Here is a 26060-nt window from a genome sequence, read left to right as displayed (position 1 = left end):
CATCTGTCCACACCACTCTGATCCATCCTCAGGACCAAGTTCTACTCTACCATTGTTTGGATGCATCTGGAGTCTACTACTGTCATTACCTTCTGGCCTTCTACAACCTCGATTACAGGTTTAAAAGTGCTTTTGACTTGTCTCAGGTCTCTTCCCAGCTTCACTTCACTGTAACTACAATCCGTTTTCTCCATGTCCTGGTGTATTCCCACCTTTCTTCATTGTATTATCATATGTGTTTGCACTGGCTATCTTCCTGTTTTATGCTCTGGATACATGTGGACATAAAGACCATTATACAATAGCATTCAAATTCCCACCTCAGGGTCCAATCATAGAAATATAGAAAATTAGGGTTGGAAAGGACCTCAGAAGGTCCAGTCCAACCCCTTGCTCAAAGCAGAACCATCCCGAATTAGATCATCCCAGCCAAGGCTTTGTTTAGCTGGGTCTTAAAAACCTCTAAGGATGGAGTTTCCACAACCTCTCTGGGTAACCTGTTCCAGTGCTTTACTATCCACGGCAGGCAGCAGCTGTCCAGAGCCTGGGCCAGATGCGGCAGGCAACCAGGAGGCTGCAACTGGTACAACAGGGTCCAGAGACCTGGCCTGTGGCCTCTGTGGCCAGCAGCAACTATACATGCACCTCAGGGCGCACCTGGAGCTCTTGCCCCTCAGTTCCCTGAATGAGTCAAGGTCTGCTTTTAAGTCCAGGGTCCTTACTCTGCTGCTCTTCTTCCTTCCTTTCCTCAGGATCCTGAACTCAGTCATCTTATGGTCACTGCTGCCCAAGCGGCCATCCACTTCTGTTCCCCACCATTCCCCAGGATGTCCAGCCTGCCTTTTTATATTTAGCAGTCCTCATATTCCTTGAAGATTTAGCTAAGGTGTTCTTTGCTGTTAGGGACTTTGTTCTATAGTAAGATCTGAATCTTGCACTTGTGATTCTCATGGACCTATCTTTTAAGCAGGTGTGAACATGCTCCTTGCTCCACCCTTCCAGGGAAGTGATATTTTTGGTGGGGATTACCTCTACAAGGAGAGCTGCGTGCTCCCAGCCTTCATGGTGGATCAATGGTTCTTGCCTCACATGGTCACCAAATTCTACTTGAATAAACACATTTCCTTATCAGAGTGTATTGGCCTACTACTTACACAGGTCCATGCCTTTTTTTAAGTCCCTATGGTACTTTGTAGCTATCGCTGAAATAATCTAAAGGCTTAGCAATGTGAGTCCAGGGATTATCCAGATGGATATCAAGCTTTGTAAAATTATGCTAGGAACATGCCAAAGGGGAAGGGGCAGCTGTTAGTGATTTATGTCCACTCCACTAGAATCCAGGCCAACTCCACAGGCTTCTTTTGAAGTGACTGATACCTGTACCTATTGCTCAAATCTGACCTTAGTGAAGTACTACCCAATTGTGGAGGCCACTCAAACAGATACCATGCCCACAATCCTCCAGTCACTATTAACCTAAGAGGATTTTCCTCCATAGCACTACCTATGCAATCTCCAGATGCATAGGTAATGCTATGGAGTTACCCACAAATGAGAATATGTATGCAGAGAAGTGCTGAGTAATTGAATTTCTTTTGAGAACTGTTGTGCAGATACTCATTTGAACTATACCCACTTTCCCCTCTTCCTTGGAGTCACAGACTTAATCAACTCTAGCTGAGAAGAACCTAAGGAAGTACATATTGCCCTATATTTTCTCAGCCTAGGGCCCTGTCTGCTGGGGCAGTGCTGGAATGCTCCAGATGCCACTAGGGCAAAAAAGTCTCTGGTCAAAGGCTTTGGAGGTCAGTACATTCCACAAGCAAGAATGTGTATGTAGATCAAATGTCTCAAAATTGCCCGTTACTGGGAATGAACTTTCTGTTCTTTTGCTTCCCAAGATTTCAGTTAGACCTATCATTTGAACAGCTTTTCAATAACTGCTACTGTTTCAGTACTTGTTATATGTTTATATATACCATCAATTTAATGAGGCAATTTCAGTGTGTTTGAGGGAATCTTGCAAAACAAACAAAAATAAAATAATTTAAAAAAAACAACGCAGAACAATACTGCATTATTCTTTTATCCAACAGAACTGAATAACATCTGTTTCCAGGAGGAAGTAAACATTGCCCAGGAACATGGGGTAAGTAGGTGCAACCCCTCCATTTTGTTTGAATGATAACATCTAATACAGAGCACACAAAAAGATGGTATTCAGATTCAAAAAGTCAAACATCAGTACACTAATCCTAATAATTTAAAAGCCATAAACAGAAACCTCTGCAATTGGGTATAAACAAAGGCAGGAAGAAAGTACATGTGAATGTTCTTAATATTATATTCACTGACTCGATTTAGTCACTGAATTCTCCATATTTCTATATGGAGCTCTCTCTCCAAAGAAAAGGGTAACAGAGGACTGCAGCATCTTCATGGGCAAGACACTCCTACCCTTTCTTGCACTGTAGCTTGTAGATTTCACTAAAATCCGTAAGCCTGCTGATGAAGTACAACACTATCCTTGATCAGATAGTAGGATCTGGCCCTGGAAGAATAACTCAAGGGTGCCACACAACTCTTATGTCAATGCAGGTTTGCCAGGATGGCAATGAAGGTGGAACAGTGCTAATTTTTTACATGAAAATTAATTGTCCACCTTAGTGCATAGAGCTACTGATTTACAGGGAGGGCAAGAGGAAACAAATTTAATGTTGAGCCAGTAACATGAAAATTGTGTAATAATAGCTCATAAACAAGATAAGCTTTTTCTTGAATCATATCCTGTACAGATGAGCAGCTTTGAAAGAGCCTTACAGGAAATCTGCTGATTCCTCACTTTGCAGGATATTTTGATTGTTCCTGGTTTTCTTTAAGTAATCTATGATAGAGGTTTTATGTGTGCATCTAGTCCAATGACAGGCCCTAATGGGGATTCAAGTGCTACTCCAACCCACGATACAGGAATAAATAAACATCATAAAACACATTTAATTTATACTTTTTAGAGTGTCCAGTAGAAAGCATCATCATCCCACTGCACAAATGGGGCTGAAATGTGACAGTGCAGGTGGGTGCAGAGGCTAGGTCTGGAGTCTCAGTCAGAGCACCTGTGACTACTACAGATGTGTTCCAGTTATGGCCTATTAGGACCATAGTTTCATAGCTGTATGGTCAGAAGGGACCTGAGCAGATCATCAAGTCTGACCCCCTGCCATGGGCAGGAAAGGATGCTGGGGTCAAATGAACCTGGCTAGGTGATTGTCTAGCCTCCTTCTGAAGTCCCCCAGGGTAGGAGCGAGCACCACTTCCCTTGGAAGTTGGTTCCAGATCCTAGCCTCCCTGACAGTGAAGTAGTGCCTCCTGATATCTAGCCTGAATCTACTCTCAGTCAACTTATGGCCGTTGTTCCTTGTTACTCCCAGTAGTGCTCGGGGGAACAGGGACTCTCCCATTGCCTGCTGGTCCCCCTTGCCAAGTTTACAGATGTCCACCAGACCCCCTCTCAGCCTTCTCTTGTGGAGGCTGAACATGTTCAGGTCCCGTAGCCTCTCCTGTAAGGCCTGCCCTGCTGCCCCCTGATCATGTGAGTGGCCCTCCTCTGGACCCTCTCGATGCTGTCCACATCCCTCCTGAAGTGCGGCGCCCAGAACTGGATGCAGTACTCCGACTGTGGCCTGACCAATGTCGCATAGAGGAGGAGGAGGATCACCCCCTTGGACCTGCTCGTGATGCATCTGTGGATGCATGACAAGGTGTGGTTAGCTTTTTGATTCATGCACTTTTTCTCCTCGCACAGGTATTTTCAGTGGATATGAATATTTCAGTTGTCCCTGACCAGTCTGATTTGTGCTGTGCCAGGCACTGAACAAATAAAAAACACAGATACCTAGTGCCCCAGACACCTCTCTAAGATCCAAGAAAATGTGACAGCTGAATCGACCCAAAATGGAGGAGCTGGAGGAACCAGACTGGAGAGACAAGGCATCCACACATGATTAGCCATGCACCAACACTTGGGATTATTCACACACCATTTTAGAACTAAGGCCACAGAAAACAGTGCCAGAAGAAAACTAACCCAGTTAGGCCATGGGAGCTGAAACTGAAGTTTTCCCTTCTCAGTAACTTTAAAGGGGGCCAAGCACCACTTGTGAGACCAGTTGCAGCAAACTCCACGCAAGTGGCCCATCGCTAGATGCTCCCCTAAAAGAGAGGCCTAAAAGGCCTGGTCAGTAGCATAATTTGGGGCGAGTGAGCAGGGAGCCAATCCTGGACACCAACTTAGTAGGTGTGCCAGAACTGCATCCCCCTCCCTATGCAGTCCACACTATGGCAACAGCACCATGGCATTGCTCTTGCAGCAGCACCTGGGTGCACAGACACCAAGCTTCTGCAGTAGGAACAACAGCCAGGGCAGGCATATCATGCTGCAGCTGTGAATTATTTTTGAATCCCTGGTAGAAGTCTACTGCGCAACCTGACCTCAGAACCCCTGCCTCTCCAGCACTTTGCAGAACCTCCCTGCTCTGCAATCCTGCAGAACTTGCTTAGGGTGCAAACCCTGCTTTTTATGCCTCTAGGCCTGGTTGCTGCCTTGGATCAGTTACATTGCCAGATAAAGTCATGTTGAAGTGATTTTGATAACATTTCAGAACACATACTCAGCTTCCAACAAGGGGGACTGTGTTGGATTCTTTAAGTAGCCTGATGCCACAGTGCTTTGCTTGCACTAATGCTCCAGTTGTTTCTACCTGCAGCAAAGATAAACTAATGGAATAACACTGGGAACATTTTGTCCAAAAAAGATCTTGGTGACAACATTTAGCCTATCTAGGAAAAATGTGTAATAACTGCTAATTCTGGTTATAGAAAAGAAGGATTTAAAAGGCTGCCAAAAATGACTGCTCTTAAAAAGTACAGGAATCTTGGCACTGACACCTGCATTCCATGAAATGACCTTTTAAAGACGGGTATGTTCTTTACAGTCATAATCCTGCTGGGGATGTCATGCTGGTTGTGTGTGATCTGGATAGCATTGTGTGAGGTCTGAGAACTCAAGCAGTGACTAGCTCTCTTTATCTGTCATTTTGCCCCATGCTGCTACAATTTTTGCTGCATGTAACTAACTGGGCTACAAATCTGGAAACCATTTTAAGTATGGCAGCTTAGAGTATGGCTCAAAGTTCCCTATTTTATGAGAAATAAAGTTTTGTTCCAACGTGAATATGTATCTGTCATTAAAATCAACCCAAACGCATCCTGTTCATTAGGAAACATGCACATACATACATAGGTTTTATTTTCTGTGCAGTAATAATACCAAAACCACAAATCTGGCAGGCAGCTGTCTTTTCCATCTGCAATGTGCAGAACTCAAAATTATGTTAACTTATTCAAATGGATCAATTTGTGTCTGTGTGTTGAGAAAAAGACTTCATCCTCAGTTTTTAGTAGGTTATAAACAAGAATGTGAAAGAGATGTGTACCATTACTCATGAACAAACTTGAACCCTAGAAAGATCTTTCAAAATTTCTCCCTGCTGTTTCTGCATTTGAAATGCTCTCAAGGTCAGAGAAGCTGAAGGAGTTTCAATGTATTGAAGAGAGCCGCTGGCTCTGCAGAAGCTAAATACTGACAGCAGAGCCAGTCCTCTAGTTCTATGCTTCGCTCTGTGTCTACAGCCCTCTCTGCAAACTTCATCATCAGCAGTGCCCGCTTCATGTCAATCCAGTTCTGGAAAGCGCTATGGAGGGCTTCTTCGTGGTTGAGAGGCTGGTCTATTAAATCCTTCCTGGGGCCCCAAAGAAGACACTGCAGCATCCGTTTTGCTTCTGTGATACGGATGCGTTTGATTGGATCAGCTTCCAGTAACAAATGGGCAAGCTGTTGGAGCCCCCTGGAGTAAATGGAAATGTTGGGGAGTAGGGGAAGGTCATCTTGGCTGTACTCCTGCTCCCGGAGGCAAGCCCTCACCTCAAATGGGTTAGGCTGGTGGAGGAGCTCATAGATGAGAATGCCAGTTTGAAATTCATCAAACTTCTTGTACTGAGAGGCAGAGACAATTTCTGGAGCCAGCCGAGCCTGGTTCTTTTTAATTTTGGAGTCTACTTGTCCTGGCTTTTGCTTGGCTTTCAAAAAGTTGCTGATTATGAGTCTGGGCAAGTGCTTTTCATCTTTGGTTTTATTGCAGCTAGTTGGAGATTTGCAGTGAACGAGAAGCAGGTTTTCCAGGCAAAGATCTCTGTGGATGATGCCATGGTCTTTGAGATGCTCCAGGCCATTGCAGAGCTGGAGGAGCAGGAAGCATACACGCCGCTCATACAGCTCTGGCTTAGCTTTGTGATAAGCTGTAGAATCCCTCACCAAACTGGCTGCCGTCTGGTGTGGCACCTCGCGAGTGATGACTACCACACAGTCGTGTTCGCTGGCAGGACGGCAAGGGCGGGGACCATCTGGAGAAGTGCCTTTTACTACTTCAGGAGACAGCAACATGCTGGAGGGTACAGAGGCTACAAAATGCCCACAATCCTGCTGGATGTTGAAGTGCACTGGTACAGAGGGGCTGCAGTATGAAGCAGCTGCTTTTGATTCTTGAGTCTTACATATCTGGGAAGAGAAAAAGGGACAGTTGCATAGGTTAGCATGGCTGCACACTACATGTTTAAAAGTTTTTAGGCACCTATCTGCATCTCTAAATGCCCAAATATTTAAAATACCAGGTTTGTGGCAACTATCTTCTCCATGGGTGTCTGGTGCCTCGAGTCAAGCTGCGTGGCTGCTTTTGCTGGCAGCCCCGCTCCCCACCTGCCAGCTGGCTAAACAGGGAGTGCGGCCTCACAGGGGGTGCACCAGCACTCTCAGGGGGTGCATGTGTACCCCCATGCACCCCGTATATGTTGCCCCGATCTTCTCAAGACTTCTTAACTTCTGGGACTATATTCAGACACACAACTTTCTTCTATGCCTGGTCTACTTGTAGTGAACCTTCTTTCTTCACATCTCTCTCCTTCATGTCCTTTGCTCTTTACTGATGAAGCACCGACATAGCCAGAAGAGCACACAAAAGGCTCCAGCAGCAGAACCACAAGGTGTACCTGCATAAAGGCAACTCAGGCCAGTGGCCCTCTCTCCTGGCCCTTAACACTTATGACAAAAAGAAAGATGGAGCTACAAAGTGGTTCCTGCCCCACCACTCTAAGTCAAAGTTTATGCAAATCCAATCCACACAATCTTTTTTTATTTGAAACTTTCCCATTATGACAGCACAAATAAAGGCACAAAAATAGGTTTATTACAGCAACATCCATTAGCTCCACAGATCTTACAGGCTTTTCAGCATTTCCATTATAAGCCTTTTTATTTAGGGATTTACTTACACTTGAGATGCACAAACTTGCTCGAGATTGAAGCTTAACATAAAAGGTTTCAAACCCTGGAGCAAGACACTCTTTCTTTTTGCATGTGTGCAAAACTAGACAAGAAAGCTTTGTCATCTACGGTAAATGAGTGCAGAAGTGAATAAACAGGAGGTTGAGGGCTATTTTTTTTTTATACTCCTCTGGAAATATTCTGAATCTAGAAGTTTGCAGGTCATTAACTCTGGTGACTAAGTAGTGCAGGGAAGAGCAATTCAAAGCCTATTGTGTCCTCTCTCATCTGAATAAAAATAGTCTCATGGTCCTGCACATTTATTTTGTTAAAAGATGATTTCCAGGAGCATAGCTCATAGGTATACTACAGATTAATGCAACAGATGCAAGAGAATCCTAAGCACCCCAGGTGAATATAAGCCCTTTGTTCTTTGTTATACACATATTTTTTCATTTAATACGACTGGTATAATATCTGTATTATATTATTATTATATCAGACAAAAAACTGTACCTCTCTTTTTATTACCTGTGCTTTCATGCTCCAATATGCCTGTAAGTATGCAACACTTTTTCTAAGTGACACTCATCCCAGTAATTTATTTATTTTACAGATATACCCACGATACCAGGATCTGATCTTACTGGTGTTGCTCATGCAAGCTGGGAGCACATGCGAGTGAGGCAAATTAATACAAGCTTTGATGTGGAAGAATGTGGTGAAAGTTTTCCTGTGTAACCTGCTTGGTCACATTGCTAAACTGTGTGTGGATTGCATACATTGTAAACACACAGTACACATGACAATGAAAGTTGATGGTAAGAATCTGCAGCTGGCTTTGCTCTGTGTCTTTGAATGAAGACAAACACCATGAAAGAAAGCCCATTTTGGCTGGGTTTCCCAGCAGTCATTGTGACCCTGGATCTCTCTATTCATTTTATTTTTGTGTGTGTCTGTGTGTCTAGCAAATATAAATAGCTTGGTTTAAGTTTTGGCTCAAACTTCTTGGCAGACTCTTGGATTAACTCCAATGTTCAAGCTGTTAGATTTTTTCATGTCTAATTTTAACCCTAGGGCTGTAGCCATTTTCATGACTGAAAATTAATACAATAATACACTATGCATAGAAAAGGGGCAGTTAGGTTTCCCAATTATTGCCTGTCAGTTATAATTTATTAATGAAAATGAAAGCTCACTGGAAAACTGCTGAGATATACTTTCCACTAACACTAGTGAACAGCAAAGCCCCATCTGATTGCTTTGGTTCAGTTAGTGAGACACTCTGCCAGGATCACAAAATATATGCAAATTCCACGTGAGGACACAAGTGCAGACCTGTCATGAACAAAAAAAAAGGTTGTTTTCCTCTATATAATAATCATGTCCTTATAGCAAGGAGATAACTAGGCTTAGAACCCAATCACACAATAGAAGGAACAGGAATGTCTATAGAGCTGCACGATAGATCTACCCATTAAATTAAATGGTTAAGATGTCTTAATGTTTGATTTGTCCAGAATTTTAACTGCTAATGTATCATTTTTTAAAAAATAATATATCTAAACTAAAGCTTCCTCACAGGGTTTGTAACAACTGAATCAATTAAAAGAAGCTTTCAAATTGTAACGATATTTAGTGCATGTCTACTTGGAAATTATTTATGTTCTGGTGAAAATCTACCAAGGTTTTGCCATATATTCTAACTTCCAGTCTTTACTTACACCCAGAAACAGTATTAGAATTCTAAAGAGGCAGCACTCTCTAGGAGAGAAAGCCTGTGGGTTAGATACCAAGAACTGCACCTTAATCTCAGTTCTGCTAGTGACTTGGATACTATGGCCTTTTTGCCCTGGTTTCGTCCTACATAAAACAGAGATAGAACCACCTACCCTCACAGGAGCATGGTAGAAAGTGCTCTGAACATGTAAGTGCCAAGTACTATTAGAAAACAACAATGGAGCTCTCCAAGGAGCATTCAGTATTCTGGTCGTGGTGCCAGTAATGGATAATGCAGTAAGACCTCAAGGAACGTCATTTTTGAAGGATTATCGCTCGGAAGTTAAATCTATTGTTTTTTAAATTTGCAGTTCACACTCCACAGAAGTTTATCTCCCAGAGAGGGATTCCAGTAAAGCTGTGCCAACTGACACTAGCACACAATGTGGTTTTATACAGTCGGCAGGATCTATTCTTGTTACACTGCAGTTATAAATGATTGAGCAGACAGAAAACAAAAAGGCCAGAAAGTAAAATTACCTTCACTGCATAGGTAGTGGAAGGGTCTTTTGAGCAGGTTGCACAGTAATAGATGGCATCCCCAGAAACACAGCAGGGCTTGTTGCATGTCAGCTTAAAGAGTGACCAGTTGTTCTCACTGAAACGCAGCTCATTTTTCTGATCACGCATGAAACAGTCTTCACATTTTGTGACAAGGCGGCGCAAAGATTCAGCATAGAGTGCTCCTAGTTTGGCATACACCCCCTCCTTGCTGTCAATGTTGCTGAGCAGACTGTGGAGCTGAAGGCTGGAGCCTGAGGAAACCTGGCTAGACACACTGAGCTGAGAGGACGAGAACAGCTGCACGTTTCTGTTTGGGAAGCAGGCACTGCTGCTCTTATTTGAAGTTGGTCCCCAATGGCCATTTCCTTTGCAGACTCTTTCCAGAGACTCAGCGGAGGAGAATGTGTTGCAGTTGCTTCCTAGATGAGATGGATAGCAAAATGGAGATTCTTCTCGGACACACATGTTGCTTTCAGAGTGACTGACATTCAGTCTGGGGCTTGCGGGTTTTGCTGTTCTTCTACCTGATGTGGCCTGGCCCCAGAAAAAGCCATCAGGTGATGAAACTGCTCTGCTTACTGTCTTCTTCTGTGGCAAAGGAGGTGGCTCAGTCAGTGCACCATGGGATCTACCCTCACTATTATCCTCAGGAAAAGGAGCAGAAGAAAACCCTTGGTTCCCAGAGAGAGTTGGCGACTGACTTTGTTCACACGATTGTCCTAGAAGATACAAAGGCATTAACTGAATTATGAAAAAGTGCTCCCAGCTCTCCTTTATTAGCATGGATTCTCCCGATGAGATTTTTCAAAGGTGGAGCACAGCCTAACTTCCATTACAAGTCAATGGGGATTACAGGCCTAACACCTACTTGTGCATTTAAAAATACCTTCTTCCTGTGGACTGAATACCAGGTGGTTAGAGGTAAAATCACATATTTAATAATTTGCCATACAAATGCAGAAAAGTTAGATGAAAATAATTAGAAGCTGTGATGCATGCCACACACACACACACACACACACACACACACACACACACTCTAAGTTCACACCTTCATGAGCTTCCTATAACTCTTCTCATGTGCCTCATTTGGAAATAGTAGGCTGAAAGCCTTTCTGTTCTTGCTGCAGGAGAGAAGTGGTTTTTGCTGCGAGTAGAGCATGGAGCTTGCATGTTGTGGTGAAGATTTAGGGTGAAGTTGCATATTATACATAGACCATACTAAATCTGTGGAACGTTAAACGGTATTAAAGTTAGAATATGCTATGAGCAGTCACATATTAAGGGTTAATACCATTTTTTGCCTGCATAGCTGTGATTTACCACTAGAGGGATGGCAAGCAGGGTTATTGCTAGAAGCCAGGACACCTGGGGGTTCTATTTCTAGTCTCTATCCTCTATTGGGGGAAGGGGTTGGGAAATGGAATGAATGCATCCTGTGATGCTGGAAGACTGCAAAATGTGCTCATTTTCTCTGTGGAGCAGACTGAATTTATCTTACACAAGTTAGGTAGCACAGCCCAGCACCTTACCTGAAGTGACAACTCTGAGATGCTCAGAAAGCACTTCACGTGAGTTATTAAGCTTTAACATGCGGATGCTCATGTTTTAAGTGTCCCTAGTATGGTCCAAGTGTAACATGTAATTTCACCCTTAGCTTATTATGGATGAGCAAGTCTAATCATTGAGTCAGCATCCACCCAGAAGTCCACTGCACATAATTGACTAAAGAAGAGGTAAAACTTCATGTTTGCATTGTGTGTCTGGATGTCAAGATCAACTGTGTGCCGAATGCAAGGGGACAGTGATTATAAAGGAAGAAAAGACCTCTTTTGTGTACAATTTTACTCTCATGTAGAACATGGGACTTCACTCATGGTCTTTCTGTGGTGCAGCTGATCCTAAGTGGCGACAGGTAGAGGTGCATGTGCACCCCCTGACCAGTCGTGCTCGCTGCTTAGGTGACAGGCAGGGGGACAGGGGAGGGCAGGCAGGAGCGCTGGCTGGGGAGCAGGAGCACCACGGTGCTCCCAGAAGCATCTGTGACCACTTTGTGATCAGCTTTGCGGGACCCCCCCGGTGAGACTGGCCACAGGAGGACCACCCCCTAGCTGCTGACTAGTTGCAGGAGGGGGGCACATGCCCCACAACCAAGGTGGCACCAGTCGCCCATGGATCCTAATGCTAATGACTTTGAATTATCTTCAGTTTAATAGCGTGGGGTGCTCTGAGAACTCTCACGGAATCATTTAGAGGCTTGTTACAAGGGATCCTGGTGGTTTCAACAGTTCAGGGAATTCTACAGTCTGTCTGGCCATGGTTCAAAGATGCAAACAAGATTACATCCAAAACCAAGGCAAGTTTCCAATTAGTTAACTATGGCAAACACTGCTTACAGAATGCCATGATTTAATTGGATTTAGACAATGGTATTTCAGAGGAAGAGGGTGATATTCTATGGTGTTATGAAAAACCACTCTGGTGCTTTTCCCTGAATTTGTATATTAGCCACCAAACAGTAGTAAAGCTGGTGTAGGATAAATATTTAAGTAATGAAATCACTTGTGAGGAGTTAAGAATGAAGTACTGAGGGATGAATGTGCAACTACAAATATTTAAACAAAACCTACTTAGTTATTAAGCTGAAACACAGCAATTTAACAGGGTAGGTGAGACTGGATAAGACAGTCTGACTCATGTTAGTGCATAATCCAAGACAGTTCTGCACCTGTATTGGATTAAGCACTATCAGAGTGGTCAAGGTGATGCACTGAACTTGTTTCAGTGCCACACATTGGAAAAAAGTTCAACTTCTGAGGGGAGGTATAGGGTTTAGTTGACTTCATTCTACTGTCAAGTTCTAAAACCCAACCCCTCCACTGACTAAGTTTACACATTCTCAAATCTATTTGTTTTATGAACTGAGTTCTGTTGGTCTGCCTGAACTGAACCATGAAAGTGCTCAGAAGAAAGGAAAACATCTTCAGAATGTAGATTTTGGCACCCAGTTCATTTCAGCCATTTGTACTTTATGAATGTTTACCTTGTTAAAACTGGTCAAGAATAAGACTAATTGTTTATCAAACAGGTGTGTGTGTGTGGGGGGGCATCTCTATCATAGCAAAAATTCCAGAAGTCATAATTTTAGAAAAATAAACAACTATGGCATGCAACACTCAAATAACCAAATGTTTTTACTAGAAATTATGATAATCAATAACCAACATTCAATGAAAATGTGGGTATTTTGAAATTACTAAATAATAGTTGAAATATGTTTAGAAGTTGTACTGTGCCACAATTTGTCTGTCTATGATAATTCATGGCAGTCTTGCTCATGGTAAAGTGAACAGCTGTATATTCTGTTCTCTATTTGAACCTGAATCTTGGGTTTCAATATTGGCATTGCAGATTGTAGATGCTGATAGCTTATCAACATATGACACCATTTCCATATTTATTAAGGACCTTTTCTATAAATAAAAACCATACTTCTATATGGCACAGGAAATAGATACCAGGATGTAATACCCTTCCTCCATAAGCTACTGGTTCAAGGTTAGCTACTAAAAAGGTTGTTACCTTTCATAGCCTTTGTCAGTCTAGGCCACGGTAGACATTGTAGTCTACACTGTAATCCCTGCTCTAACAATAGTAATGACTGGTAGCCTTCTAAACCAGGGGTACTCAACCTCTGGCCTGCAGCCCAAGCGTAACCCATGGAGCCATGGCATTCAGCCAGTTGGGAAATTTGGTGACAGGGGAGCAGTGGCAAATGGCAAGTAATGCTGCCACCCTCCCTTCTGTCAAATTCCCAAGCCCTGCAAAGCCAGGGCCAGGCTATGCTCCCTCCTCTCCCTACCTTCCACATGACCAGATCAGGATCCGCCTTGCCACCCCACATGATGGATTGGGCCAACTGGCTAGATCAGGGCTGCAGACAGATTGAGCACTGTCCATCTGGCCTGAGGTGGAAAAAAATTGGGTACCACTGTCTGAAACCAACGGAAACAAGGCAAAGGCTGAACAGATATGGAAACTTAAAATGAAGTTTCTTACTGGTAACTGGTTTCTTCAAGATGCATTCTTCACATGCACATTCTTACTTTTCAGTGGGTGTGACTACATGTTCATTAATCTGCCGTAGTAACTGCACATTAAGTTTAGTACTTGCATAACCAAGTACTAAATCAATGCACAGTAACTGGTGCTATTCCACAGTAGTACTAGTGCACTGGTTTTTACAGATGCTAATTGCACAGCAGCCTAATAGCACGCGTTTTGCCTGGCACACTACTGCGCAGTTTTATTAGGTTACTGTGCAGTTAGCATCTCGTGTAGGTGCACCCAGTGCATCGAATGCCCCTGTAGTTCAACAGAAGATTTTTTGCCTTACCAGTGTCTGTAGAGTGTGCTTTAGTTTTGCCCCTCTCCTTCCAACTCCATACCAAGAGTATGTTGACTTGGAGGTAGAGCATATGAACAGTAGTGAATACTGTCCAGCCTGCAGTCCCACGCAGCCCAATTACTAACACTGTTGCTGGGAGGGGTGTGTGTGGGAGGGGGTGTTGATCCAGTATGCAGCAGCTCATCAAAATTCCTTATGTGGTCTGTGGGCCCAAATAATTGCCCACTCCGCTTTACATCAAGGTGCAGCAGGAGAGAAAAGAGGACACCCAATAGGGGAGAACTGGAGTGGGAGAACAGACTTAGGGTGACCCCTAGGAGGTGCTGTGGCCATTCCTGGAGGCAGAGCTTGTTACAAGGTATGACTGTGGACTTGCATCCAAGACTGGTCCCCAGCCCCCCTTCCTTCGCTCTCTGTTCAGAACTAGGAAGTAACTGCTGTGAAACGCTTTCCACAGGAGATGCAAGGAAACCCTTTCTATGGCTCCCCAGTGCCAAAAAGGGAAACGACTTCTTCCTGTAGCAGATGCTCGTCAGAACAGTCCGTGAAAAGGGATGGGGAAAAGGGATTGTGAGTGGCAATCTGCTGGAAGACACTGATGGGACAGAACCTATCTTCAGTGATAAACAAGAACATTACTTGAATTTACACTGGTAGGAAGCTGCTCACCTCCAGTGAGCAGAACAGAGCATGCAAAGTCTTATCAGTTTTGACACTAAATAGTTCCATGGCTTCAAATAGCAGGTCCTCCACAATAGCTTGGATCTCCTTTGGAGAACTGTATAACCACAAAGACCTCTGCATCACCACCACTGAAGCATCTGTGTCCAGCACAACCTGTAAGGCTGTCTTTATCATTACATGGCCCTCTGTAACATCTTTTATTACTGATAGTGCAGTAGTGCTCTGAAGCCCTGACCAGCACTTGGTCCTGTAAAAGCCTATAATGAGAAGATGGCCCATGCTTTCCAAGAATGAAGCTTAAAAAAAAATGTAAAAAAGCAGAACAAGCCCAAGTTGTTCTAAACCTAAGCCAGGAGCTGAATTGGAACTGGGGCAGTACTAGAACCTAGGAAGCCTATAACTGGCTTAAAAGCGTCTGTACTTTATCCTGTTGGGTGATGTGCTGAATCTTGCCCTAACTTTCTTATGATTGAAAAGACATACTTCAGCACAAAATCCAAAGTAAGCTGGTGTTATAATATTTGCCTGAGTTAACGGACAGTCTAAAACTAAAGTTCTGAGACTAGACCCTGCTCCACTTATCTCAGTCATTTACTCTTTCAATGTAAATCATTTTAACATCCAATTAAACACACTTAGCCCATAAATGCAAACTGCCTCTCTTGTCTTCCCTACATGGCAGCCATCATTATTTGAGCACCAATCAACCACCAAAAACTCTAGCTCTCCTTTATTACCAGAATAAAGTTCCATAACCTTAGAGCAAATTCTGCAACACATTTAAGATTCAGAGGCAGTTTTAATGAGTCATATTTTAACATCACAAGGACTCATACTAACAAGAGTATCTGCCTTGTAATCTTACTTTAAAACCCTTCATTCTTTTAGCTGAAGCTGTTGCAGACTCCCCAGTTTAACTAAACCAAAGGATTGCAGGAGGCATGGGGACTTGCCAACGAATTCTAAACAAGTTCGCCTCAAAATCCATTAGATCAGTCCCTCTCTTACATTATAACAAAGTCACTTTCAAGCATTTACTTAAAACTTCCAGTTTTTTAAAGAAAATTGAAATGCCTTATTTTACTGGAGCAAAACTAGGAAAGGTCTTCCCCTTCTATTCATAACTGACAACTATACATTAAGGTGCCTAGAGTAAAAAAGTCTGATCCGCAGCATGAATTTTTCCCTTTACAGTTTTCTGGCATGTTCTCCCTCTGCTTTTTCTACCCCTAACTCAGCAACTTACAGTTTCCAGAGCACTCTCTCTAAATTTTATTGCTATAAATTGTTGTTTTTGGATAGAGAGAGCTTCCACTATATAGCGATCACTGTTTGTGAAGGAAATAGCTCTTGAGCTATACAATATGTCACTGCATGTCCAAGTTAAATGCACTTCGGAAAAAAAATTACTTGAAAGAAAATGTATTTCCTAAAATCTAAATTAATTAGGGAGGGGATATTTTTGTTTAAGAAATACCTAACCTATGCACTTAATTTCACCATAGCTCCTTTCCTTCTCAATGCATTTTATCTCCTCCCCTAAAGAGAATGTTTTCTGTTACTACTGCAATTCACTGAGGGAAGTATGCTGCATAGATAAATGATCCTGTGCATTGTACTAAGAACTGTAGCACACACAAGATCACTACAGATTGACTTCATCATCCATCAGATCTAGTTTCAGTTAGGTCTAAAAAAAATTAGCAAGAATACTTGTAAGGTGCTATACCTAGAGAAGAAAAAAAAATAAAATGAAGAAATACAGACTGAGGGATAATTGGCTAAGTAGCGGTGCTGCCAAGAAGGATCTGGGGGTTTTGGTGGAGGTATACTTTACGCAGCATGGATTAGGCCTTAGCTGTAGGATTTTGTGCACCTCTGGGCTCTGCATTTTAATAAAGATGCAGAGAAAATAGAGGATCCAGAGGTGAGCAAGATAGATAATAAAGGGACTGGGATGCAAACTGTATGAGAAAAGACTGGAAGAACCAGATGCATTTAGTCTAGAGAAAAAGACATTAAAGGGGGACATAACAGCAGTTTTTAAATATTTGAAATGCTGCCACAAAGACGGGGAAGAACAACTGTTATCCCTTGATGCAGAGGGCAGGATGCAAAGCAATGGGTTTAAATTGCAGCAAAGTAGACTTAGATTAAATCTCAGGGAAAAAAAAGCATTTGTCTGGATTAGTTTAAAAATAGCTCATCCTACATCTGTGCAAGAAAGAGAGGAGGGGTTGGACCAGATGCCCCTTGAGGTCTGCCCACTAATCTATGATCTTCATTAGGGCCAGACAGGCCAAAAATTATGCTGATCCAACTAGGCTAAGGTCATTTAGAGAGAATCAAGGAAAGTCTAAATAAAAGTTGGGAAAAGTGGATGGACCATGGACTACTATTGTGAGACAGTCTCTCATTGTGAGATCAGTAGCTTGAAATACTCCCAAGAGTCGAAGTGTAATGCTGCGAGATGGTCCAGGCTTGTTATGAGTTTGTGTGGCCAAAGAACCTCACAGTGAGTTCTGTCAGCTTGCTGCCAGTCTCAGTCTGCTGCCCATCCTGATAAAACTAAAATCAACAGAAGTGTGGCCACAGAGCCTCAACTCCTCTCTGGAGCTGGTTCTTGCCAGTCAGGGCTAAGACCTACACAGACTAAAGAGCGCAGGAAAGTTTGTTCTGTGGATACTGTGTGAAGAGGGGACTCTAAGTCTCTAGGCTATGGAAAGCCCCTTTCCCCAAGCCCCGCATTTACACACACACACACACACACACACACACACACACACACACAAAGGTACAATTACCTCCATCGCTGGCAGATCTTGTGTCAGAGTTGAGACTGTCTGAGGAGCCAGCTGTGAAGTTGACTTGGATTCCTCTGAAAGATGGTCCAAGGCTCTCTGCAGACCCATTGCTGACCGTCTCCAACTCAGGGCTACTCTTGTTCATTTTCATAGCGTGCCTAGACAGTCAAACAACAAACAGAAGCATTGAGTATTTGGAGGAGACAAAGTACTCTAGCGTTTGGAGATTCACACAAGACTGAGTCAGTGTGCTCTGTTCTTCCTGTCATAATATACATAGACAACCGTCTTTACCACAGAAAGCCCGATTTTGCACATGCGCACACATGAATTGCACTAGCTGTCTGACACAGGTATAACAAATGCAGGGTCTCTCTTGGTGAGCATGGCTTACACAGCCAGCTCAGAGGGAGGTCCCAGTTGAGCTGCCTGCACAGGGCACGTGGAATCCATGCTGATTCTCCCAGACCCAGCAATTCCCTGGTTCACTCCAGGGGTGATCACAGGGAGACAAGGTTCATTCCTATGAAACGTGCAGAGCATGCTTCATAAGTGGAATTTCTTTCTGCCTTGCTTGTCTTTATTCCAGCAGCAACTTATTTAAGGGAATATGGTGCTTTGGATATGGGCAAACGTGGGCCCCTTTGAAGGAAAAAAAAAAGTGTTATTTTGTTTTTTTCCCTTTGCACTTCAAAATAGGCTCATGGCTGTGGCCATGGGTAGTTGTGCAGTACACTGGGGCACAGGGGAATTTATAGAATCTCTGCCCTAGTCCTGCAGAGCTGGCATCAAAGTCTTTCAGCACCAGCCCTGGCATGGAAAACTTCCAACATCCACACAATGCTGCAGGGAAGGCTTCCAGTCTCAGAGCTCTGCCACAAAAAAGCTCCCCATACCAACGGCCAGTGCAAGAAGCCAAAACCAACATGAAGCAATTTTCAAGCACACTTACTCCAACAGAGGTAAACATTTACACCAAAGAGTGAGCATCTTCCTCATTCCAGTCTATGGCTCCACTCATCAGATAGAAGCAAGTCAGGGTTCCTAGATCACTTTCCTCATGGTCAGTGCAGACTGAGCTGTACATCTGAAGTCAGAATCAGTCCACGGTTGGGTGTGGATAGGACTGCTCTGCAGACAAATTCCAGAACCAGGCATTTGCCCATCATCTGAGTTTGCTTAAGAGTAAAGACCAGGCACAACTCAGTTTGGGATGTTTAGGGTGCTCACACTGATTAAAACAACATAACACCTAGCTCTTACATAGAACTTTTCAGCATTATATGTCAAAATGCTTTAGAGAGGACGTCAGTGTTCACTGTTCTTCATTTAACAGATGGGAAAACAGCTAGACCTAGAATATATTCTCTCCTACCAATTCAATATCTCTGTAACAGAATTGCTCTGGGGTCTGTCACTAAGGGCAGACACTTTGCCAGTGGTACTTAGTCGCAAGCCCCGACTCCTGACACATTTTGAAGTAACAAGTACTACATGACAAATGAAAAAATGACAAGCTGTTTTAAAGTAAGTTCTGTTATTTCCTATTTCTTTCTTAAAGATAAACAGTACCTACATATTTTCTACATTTTTTCTGGCAGACAGTAGAATGGTCTCCAATGATACTTAGTTTACAATAATGCAAACACATCTGGCTCTCTTAAAGCTTATACGTTCGGTCTTTTCCTTGACAGACAGGTGAGAGAGGATATTTGTAAGTTTTTTTGTCAAATAAAATTAAATAATAACTATTTGATAAAAGGTCAATGCCACATTTATTAAAAACAAACAAACAAACCAAAAACAGATAATGAAAAGAAAATTGATTCCAATGGTGTAAGCTATTTGAGTGGTTAAAAGCCCCATAAATCCACATTTACTAGTCAGAAAGCTGGACTGAAAGAAAAACAGCAACAAAAGACATGCATGCTTGTCCTAGCACACCATTACCATACACAGAGCTCCTCTTCTGAACTTATCAAGAAAGGGCTCCTACTGATGCAGGGGTAGGTTTTTTTACATAGCTAGTCAAAGTTAGCTGGAATTCTTTAGAAACACTGAGCACAAACAATGCGAGCTGTGTTTTATATTTTTTTAATTCTTAATTCCTTTTAGAGACTGAGGAGAGAGTAAATCCTTACTGCTCTCTTTACTCAACTACATTGACAGGAAAACCGAAGAAAAAAGCAGGAAGAAACTTCTGTCAGACTTCCTCATTTCTAACAGCATACTTGTTCTAAATATATCTATATATAGGATGTTCAGAATAAAGGAGTAAATTCATGCAGGGCATAATACCTCAGGAGACAATGGACTTAAAATGCCAGTGAATTTGCTACTTTCAGGTTGTCATAGCACTAAACCTTTCGTGTACAGTTTGATAAACTTCCTATGTATAACAATTCACAATCAAAAATTGCTTTTACAATCTTAAGTAAACTTACTGTTAAAATATCTTACAGTATCAACGTACAGTACAAAATACCTACATTTTATATACAGTTTTTACATTATAAAATCTCTCCATTACCATAACTACTACTTTCACTTGACCAGGAATTTTGGTCTTTCAGCTGGATACTATGCACATACATACGAATCAATAAAAGCACTAGAAACCTGAGCATTAATTCAGAGAAGAACTAAAGGAAAAATGTTTGAAGTGTAAACTTAAATTTTATTTCTTGATTTGCATTGACGATGAAACATTTCCACAGCCATTCTTTTAAAAGTACATTAAAGATAATGTAAAGTTCTAAATTTAAACCTAAAGTACTACTTTAGACAGTTTCAGTTGATTTAAAACAAATTATGCATAAGTACCTTACCATCCTTGTACACAAGTTCACAAGATGAAACTTTGTTCAGCAGGGTCCAAGGTCTATGCATATAGCCACACCTAATCCTTCAGAGCAATGCTGATACAACGTGGTGTTCGGAAAGACTGTTGTGGCTGTTGCCTTTGCAGAGTCCAGCATTACTGTGAAGGCACATGTGCAGAGAGCTGTCTATTTCCTCCCTGTACTTCAGTGACTTAAGTGAAATGCACTTCCTGAACAGGCATAAAACTGAAATAGAAATAGCTACTACTTAAATGACACACAGCTCTCAGTTTCAAATGTTACAGCCAGGATGGTTAGTAACATCAAGTACTATATTGAAATGTGACTATTTCACATCCCTCTCCCTTTTCTTAACCAGGGTTTGAAGAACTGCTCACCACTCACACCATTCAGTTGGTTCAGAGTAAAATATTAAAGGATTATATAGATTACTTGCTGAAAAAACACAAGGCCAAATTCTCTTATTTAGACACCATTCTCAATGAAATTAGTAAAGTGTTGTTTCCAGTTTGGTCCACAGTTTTGAAAGGATCTGAACATTCCCGGACTGTTCAGGATATGTCCATTGTACACATGGGTTTCTGCTACTGTTTCCTGGTCTATTCTTACTACTGAAGAAAAGTGGTGTGGACAACAGTTAGTATTCAGAGGTTTTAAATCCAGCCTATCAGCACTTCTCACATAAACAAGCCACAGAATGTCACCCAGTTCTAAGCATGTAAACACAACTCCCAGAAAGACATCGGATCTAAATTGAGAGTACACATGTTGAGGAAGCTGCTGTTTCCCTTGGTAAAACGTTGCAACGGTTAACTACCTGAGAAAAGCCTCCTGAAAGCCTATACCTCATCTCCAGTCACTATTATAACTTTGCTAAATTTAAGGGCATACTACAAACATGAATTCTCCTTATGCAGATAGATACTTATACATTACTATTGTGCATAGATTGGGAATGAGTCACCTTTAACCTCTGACAAGCGAATTAAACTAACAGGCTTCAAAACACCCGTGACACTTCCTTAAACACTCCTCCTTTATTTTTCAACATCATTTTTAGAAAATAGACACCAAAACTAGATATATTTTCCAGCTAGGTGGGTGCAAAGGCACCCTGTTCTTATTTGCTCTCCTCCTGTTTCTGTATCCAAGAACTGCAGGATCCCCCTTGAGCTACAGTGTTTCACTAGGAGCTCTGGTTCAGTTGGTCTCCAATGCCTCAGTCGCAGCTTTCTTTAATAGTTAAGGTTGAAAGCAGCTTCCCACAATAAATCTTAGGGTAACCCCCACACTATTCTCAACAGAACAGAGGAAATGCTTTTGAAATTTTGACACACACCTTTCTGAAAATCTGAGGCAAATCACACTTGTGGGGGAGATACAGACATATGGAGCGTTGAAAAACTTGAGTTGACATCTCTGCAGATAAACAGAGGTTTAAGTTTGCCAAGCTGGTACCTTTCACTAGCATTGCTTCCTGTAAGAGGAAATGATGAGACAGATCTGCTCTGAGTTGACCACAGCACAGACAGAAATATGAAATCAACATTATTACAATATGAAGTCACCATTATATTACACGTGCCCATCCTCATGTAAGATCACCCAGCTTCTAGAGAAGTCACAGCATGACTTCAACATGCATTTACAAATTTCCCCCTGAGATTAGCTGCACAATTCGTGTTATCTACAAAAGGATCTGTGAGGCTAATGTGAACTCAGAAGGTCAAAATTATCATCCTGCCTGCACAGTTATTTTTGGCTGGTGTTTTTAAATATTTAAAAAGGAAAAACAAAACCCACAAATCTTTCACAGAAACACAGTTGGCACAGCATATTCCCATGGACATGCGACAGCTCTGTCAGTATCTATGGGCATATTTACATTACAGAATTTCTGCTGGCACAGCCCCCTACTTGAGATACTGAATATGATGGAAAAATAAGTTTTTCTGTTAGTATAACTAAACTGCCCCAATGACTTCAGCTAAGCTGACAAAAACAATCTTTTGCTGGCAAAACTGTTTGAATGAGGGTTTTGATGGTATAGCTTGTATTTGCTTGATGGCATGATTTATAACACTCCTGGCCAAAATGGCTGTCTCCAAAATTTTACAGTGTAAAGAACTGCCTGAAAGATCATACCAAGGCCAATAACAAAGATGTTTGTAAAATAATGCAGCGAGAAAGAAGCGGAAAGAAACAAAACAGCCTCTCACTCAGCTCCAGGAAAAAGCCGATACATAAAAAAAATCATTCCCAGGAAAAAAAAAGTGGAGCTGATGCATTATAGAAAGCAAAAAAACCCCAGAATAAACAAGAGCTATATGTCTGTTCACCTTGAAATGTTCATATTTTCTGGCATATAAATATGCCAATGAATATAGTATGCGCTTTGTTTTTGGAAGACCCCAAGACTGGAAAATGATCTTATCTTGGAATATGGGTGAAAACCTTAGGTTTGAGTTCTCCAGGGCTTGGGGCCACACACCAGGGCTGAAGGACAGGGGCTGCATGCTAGGGTTGGGGACTTGGGAGACAGGGGCTACACACCAAGGCTGGAGGCCTCACACCAGGACTGAGATCTTGGGAACTGGTGGCAATGTGCTAGTGCTGGAGGCTTGGGAGCCAGGGGCCATGTGCTAGGGCCGGGGGCTGCACGCTGACCCTGACTCTATGGGCTGACCTGATTCAACCACACCAGTGCTGGGGCCACGCACAACAGGGCTGGGCTCAATCTGGCTCTGGTGGCACTATCCTTCCCATTTAAGTCACTGGAAAAAATGCGTGCAGGACATTGCAGGGGGAAGGCATCTGCTTCACTGAGAGCAAGACTGCAGGGTCTCCTCAACACAGGCCTCCTCCCTTCCAGATCAGTAGCCACCATACCCCTTTCACTCGTGGCTTGCTCTCATTCTCCTGGCCCCACATACCACCCTCTTGTGATTGCCAAGGGGGGCAGCTTCAAAAGGAAAGCCAGAGAATGGTTTCAATAATTCTTCACCTGTGTTACGGTAGTTAGAGTACTGTTTTAGGAAGTCAGGGAGATGGACAGTCAAACCCCTTCCGAGGGAGAGTGGCTCAGAACCCTGGTCTCCTGGTAAGTGCCTTAGCCACTTAGCTACTGGGGGCTAAAACACTAGAGGGCCCACTAATTATGGGTTTTGAGTCACTATGTCTTTAGGTTTAGACCGCAATGCACATCCACGGGGATTCATACACATTAGGGCTGTGCAAAACACCATCATTTCGTTTTGACGTCTGTTTCGCCGTTTTAAAGGGACAGTGTTTTGTTTCATCGTTTATGTTTGAAGCACTGTTCCATTTCATCTCATCAAAACTGTTTCGCTGTTTCGATGCATTTCGACGCTTCGCCCATAGGCTATAACAGGGAATCATGAAAATGCCTAGAACTCTGTCATTTCTTGTCTGTTTCAGATGAAAATTGCAGGGATGGTAGTCCCCCCTGAGACCATGAAGCCTGCCAAGTTTTAAGGAGATAGGTGCAGAGGTTTCTCAGAAACTGCACCTCAAACTGTTCAAAGCAAAACTCCTTATTCCTGCTGGAAGAGCAGCCTTCTCTCATATGGTGCACAGATCTGGCGGCCTACACCCTTGGGAGGGCTGCGGGGCTGTACCAGACTCCTCCTTGGGGTGTGAGCCCCCAGATCTGCGTACCACATGAGAGGATGCTGCTGCCACCACCTGGGACCGGCGCTGGGTGCAGGCTTCCCCAATGCCAGGGAAGACTGATGTTGCCGTCAGTCCCAGGAGGCAGAGACAGCCTCCTCTCATCTGGCGCACAGATCCAGGGGTCTGCAGCCCCATGGAGCTCAGCTTGGTGGCAGGGAGAGCCAGGGGTGCACTCTGCCTCTGGGCTGAGCTCCATGGGCCTGCAGAGTCGCTGGGAGTGCAGCCTGGCAATAGGAGGCGGGGAGAGCCAGGGCTACGCTCCGACTCCCACTGCTGGGCTGAGTTCTATGGGGCTGCTGCCCAGCGCAGCCCAGTTGCAGGAGGCAGGGAAAGCCAAGGCTGTGTTCCCTGCTGGGCTAAACTCCATTAGGCTGGCAAAGCCACTCAGAAAGCAGCCCTGGCTCTCCCCTGCCTCTCGGTACTGGGCTGCTTCAAAACTTTTGAAACGTTTTGAGTACCCTCATTTTGTTTCAAAACTGTTTCGAAGCTTTTTGTTTCATTTTGATTGTGCCGTTTTGAGCTCGAAATGCATCAAAAGAGCTTCAAAACAAAACGCTCAGCGAAATTTCGCACAACCCTAAAACACATAGCTAGGCACTTGTGCGACCAGCATATGCCCTACTTTATATACTTAGTCTATGCAGGTAGCATGCATGTCTGTATATATGCATCTACACTTCAAGGAAACAGAATGGCTACCTGAACGCAAGTGCTACTTACATGACTAAAAATTTGCTGCAGGAAAACAGAATGCCACTCCAAGTATAAAGAGCCTGAAGACTTGGGGGAAAAAAAACACACTAGTGGAGTTTGGAACTATTGCAGAAATGAGTTATCATACTCCTCTGGGCAAGAAAAATGTCAATCCCCATGGAGGCCAACATGTATGCAATTTCAAAGTACAGGCCTCTTTAGATGGCAAACAAGAGAAGAAACAAGAAGAAGTACACAGTTCACCTCTAGAAAGAAATCAGCTCTCCCCATGACTTGTCTGATAAAGCACAAACTTAAAAAATAATCCTGCCAGAAAAAGGACACATGAAATTCCAGATTATTTTCAGTCTGAAATGAGAAGAGGGATCAAAGCCATGCTTTAAACAGAAAACTGACCTCAACCTTTGAACTGGAAAGCCTATTATCTCACTGCAACAGAGTGCAATGCTCCCTTCTGGTTTGTTCATTTGATCTAATTTGGGCCATACCATACTGCTGCTACTGCTTTCTTCCTAAGGACTGCATTATGGTCTTATGTACCGAGCATAAGAAATAATTGCCTAGTGTCCCTGTCAAATTAGTTTAATGCTGCCTTCAGCACATATTGGCACAAAGCAGAATCAAGCTACGAAGGCAAAGTCACAAAGGCATTTGTTCTGCAGCATTTCAGAAGCCTCTGTCAAATCTGGTAAAACAATAAATTTATTTGGCTTGAAGCAGATACAATAATTCTTACACTATGTTCACAGGATGGCACAGAGTGCAAGCTATACGTTTGCCATCTCTGCAAGGGAGACTGCTTTTCTCCCACTTATTTCACCCACCACTCGCCTACAGTTCCTGGATTTCTTCTAAATGCTGAGCAAGGCTACAAATTTGTCTCCAATCAGATCATAATTCTCAAGCCGACCCAATGCTACTGCACTGTCCTACAAACTCACGGCTCTCCACAATATGCAGCTCCAATCGAGTCAATAGGAGCTGATCAAAAATTCAAGTCTGACTGTCAGCCTAACTTCAATCCCCCAAAAACCCCAAATCAAAACTGTTCCACATGCGTGTGTCAAGGACAGATCATGCCAAACTGATGCAATTTCCTACTCTAACTGGAACAATGATCTAGAAGATAAGGGGAGCAGTAGCTATGAAATATCTTGATTTTAGTAAGGGTTCTGACACAGTCTTACATACCATTCACCCAAGCAACCTCAGTGTTTATAGTGTGTATCCCACAAGCTTGGTGCACAGCTTGTTGA

The 26060-nt window shown here is 42.9% G+C and overlaps 1 protein-coding gene across 4 annotated transcripts in view; it reads right to left on the bottom strand.

The window, feature by feature from the left end:
• Positions 1–1978: 1978 nt before the first annotated feature.
• Positions 1979–26060, bottom strand: part of PRAG1 (PEAK1 related, kinase-activating pseudokinase 1) — a 50663-nt gene continuing 26581 nt past the window's right edge. For 2 of the 4 annotated variants that reach the window (XM_090032026.1, XM_090032027.1), the window contains 3 exons: positions 17555–17712; positions 9635–10377; positions 1979–6613 (listed from right to left, as the gene is read on the bottom strand). In XM_090032026.1, the coding sequence (XP_089888152.1) occupies positions 5576–6613; positions 9635–10377; positions 17555–17712 (1939 nt within the window). In that variant the 3' untranslated portion in view covers positions 1979–5575. Of the gene's footprint in view, positions 6614–9634; positions 10378–17554; positions 17713–20382; positions 21558–26060 lie in introns of those variants that run through there. The other 2 variants (XM_090032029.1, XM_090032028.1) reach the window with 2 other exon arrangements.

Source organism: Crocodylus siamensis, chromosome 2 (genome assembly GCF_052110815.1).
Source record: "Crocodylus siamensis isolate JL-2025a chromosome 2, ASM5211081v1, whole genome shotgun sequence".
Classification (NCBI taxonomy): domain Eukaryota; kingdom Metazoa; phylum Chordata; order Crocodylia; family Crocodylidae; genus Crocodylus; species Crocodylus siamensis.
This window is presented reverse-complemented; position numbering and strand designations above follow the sequence as displayed.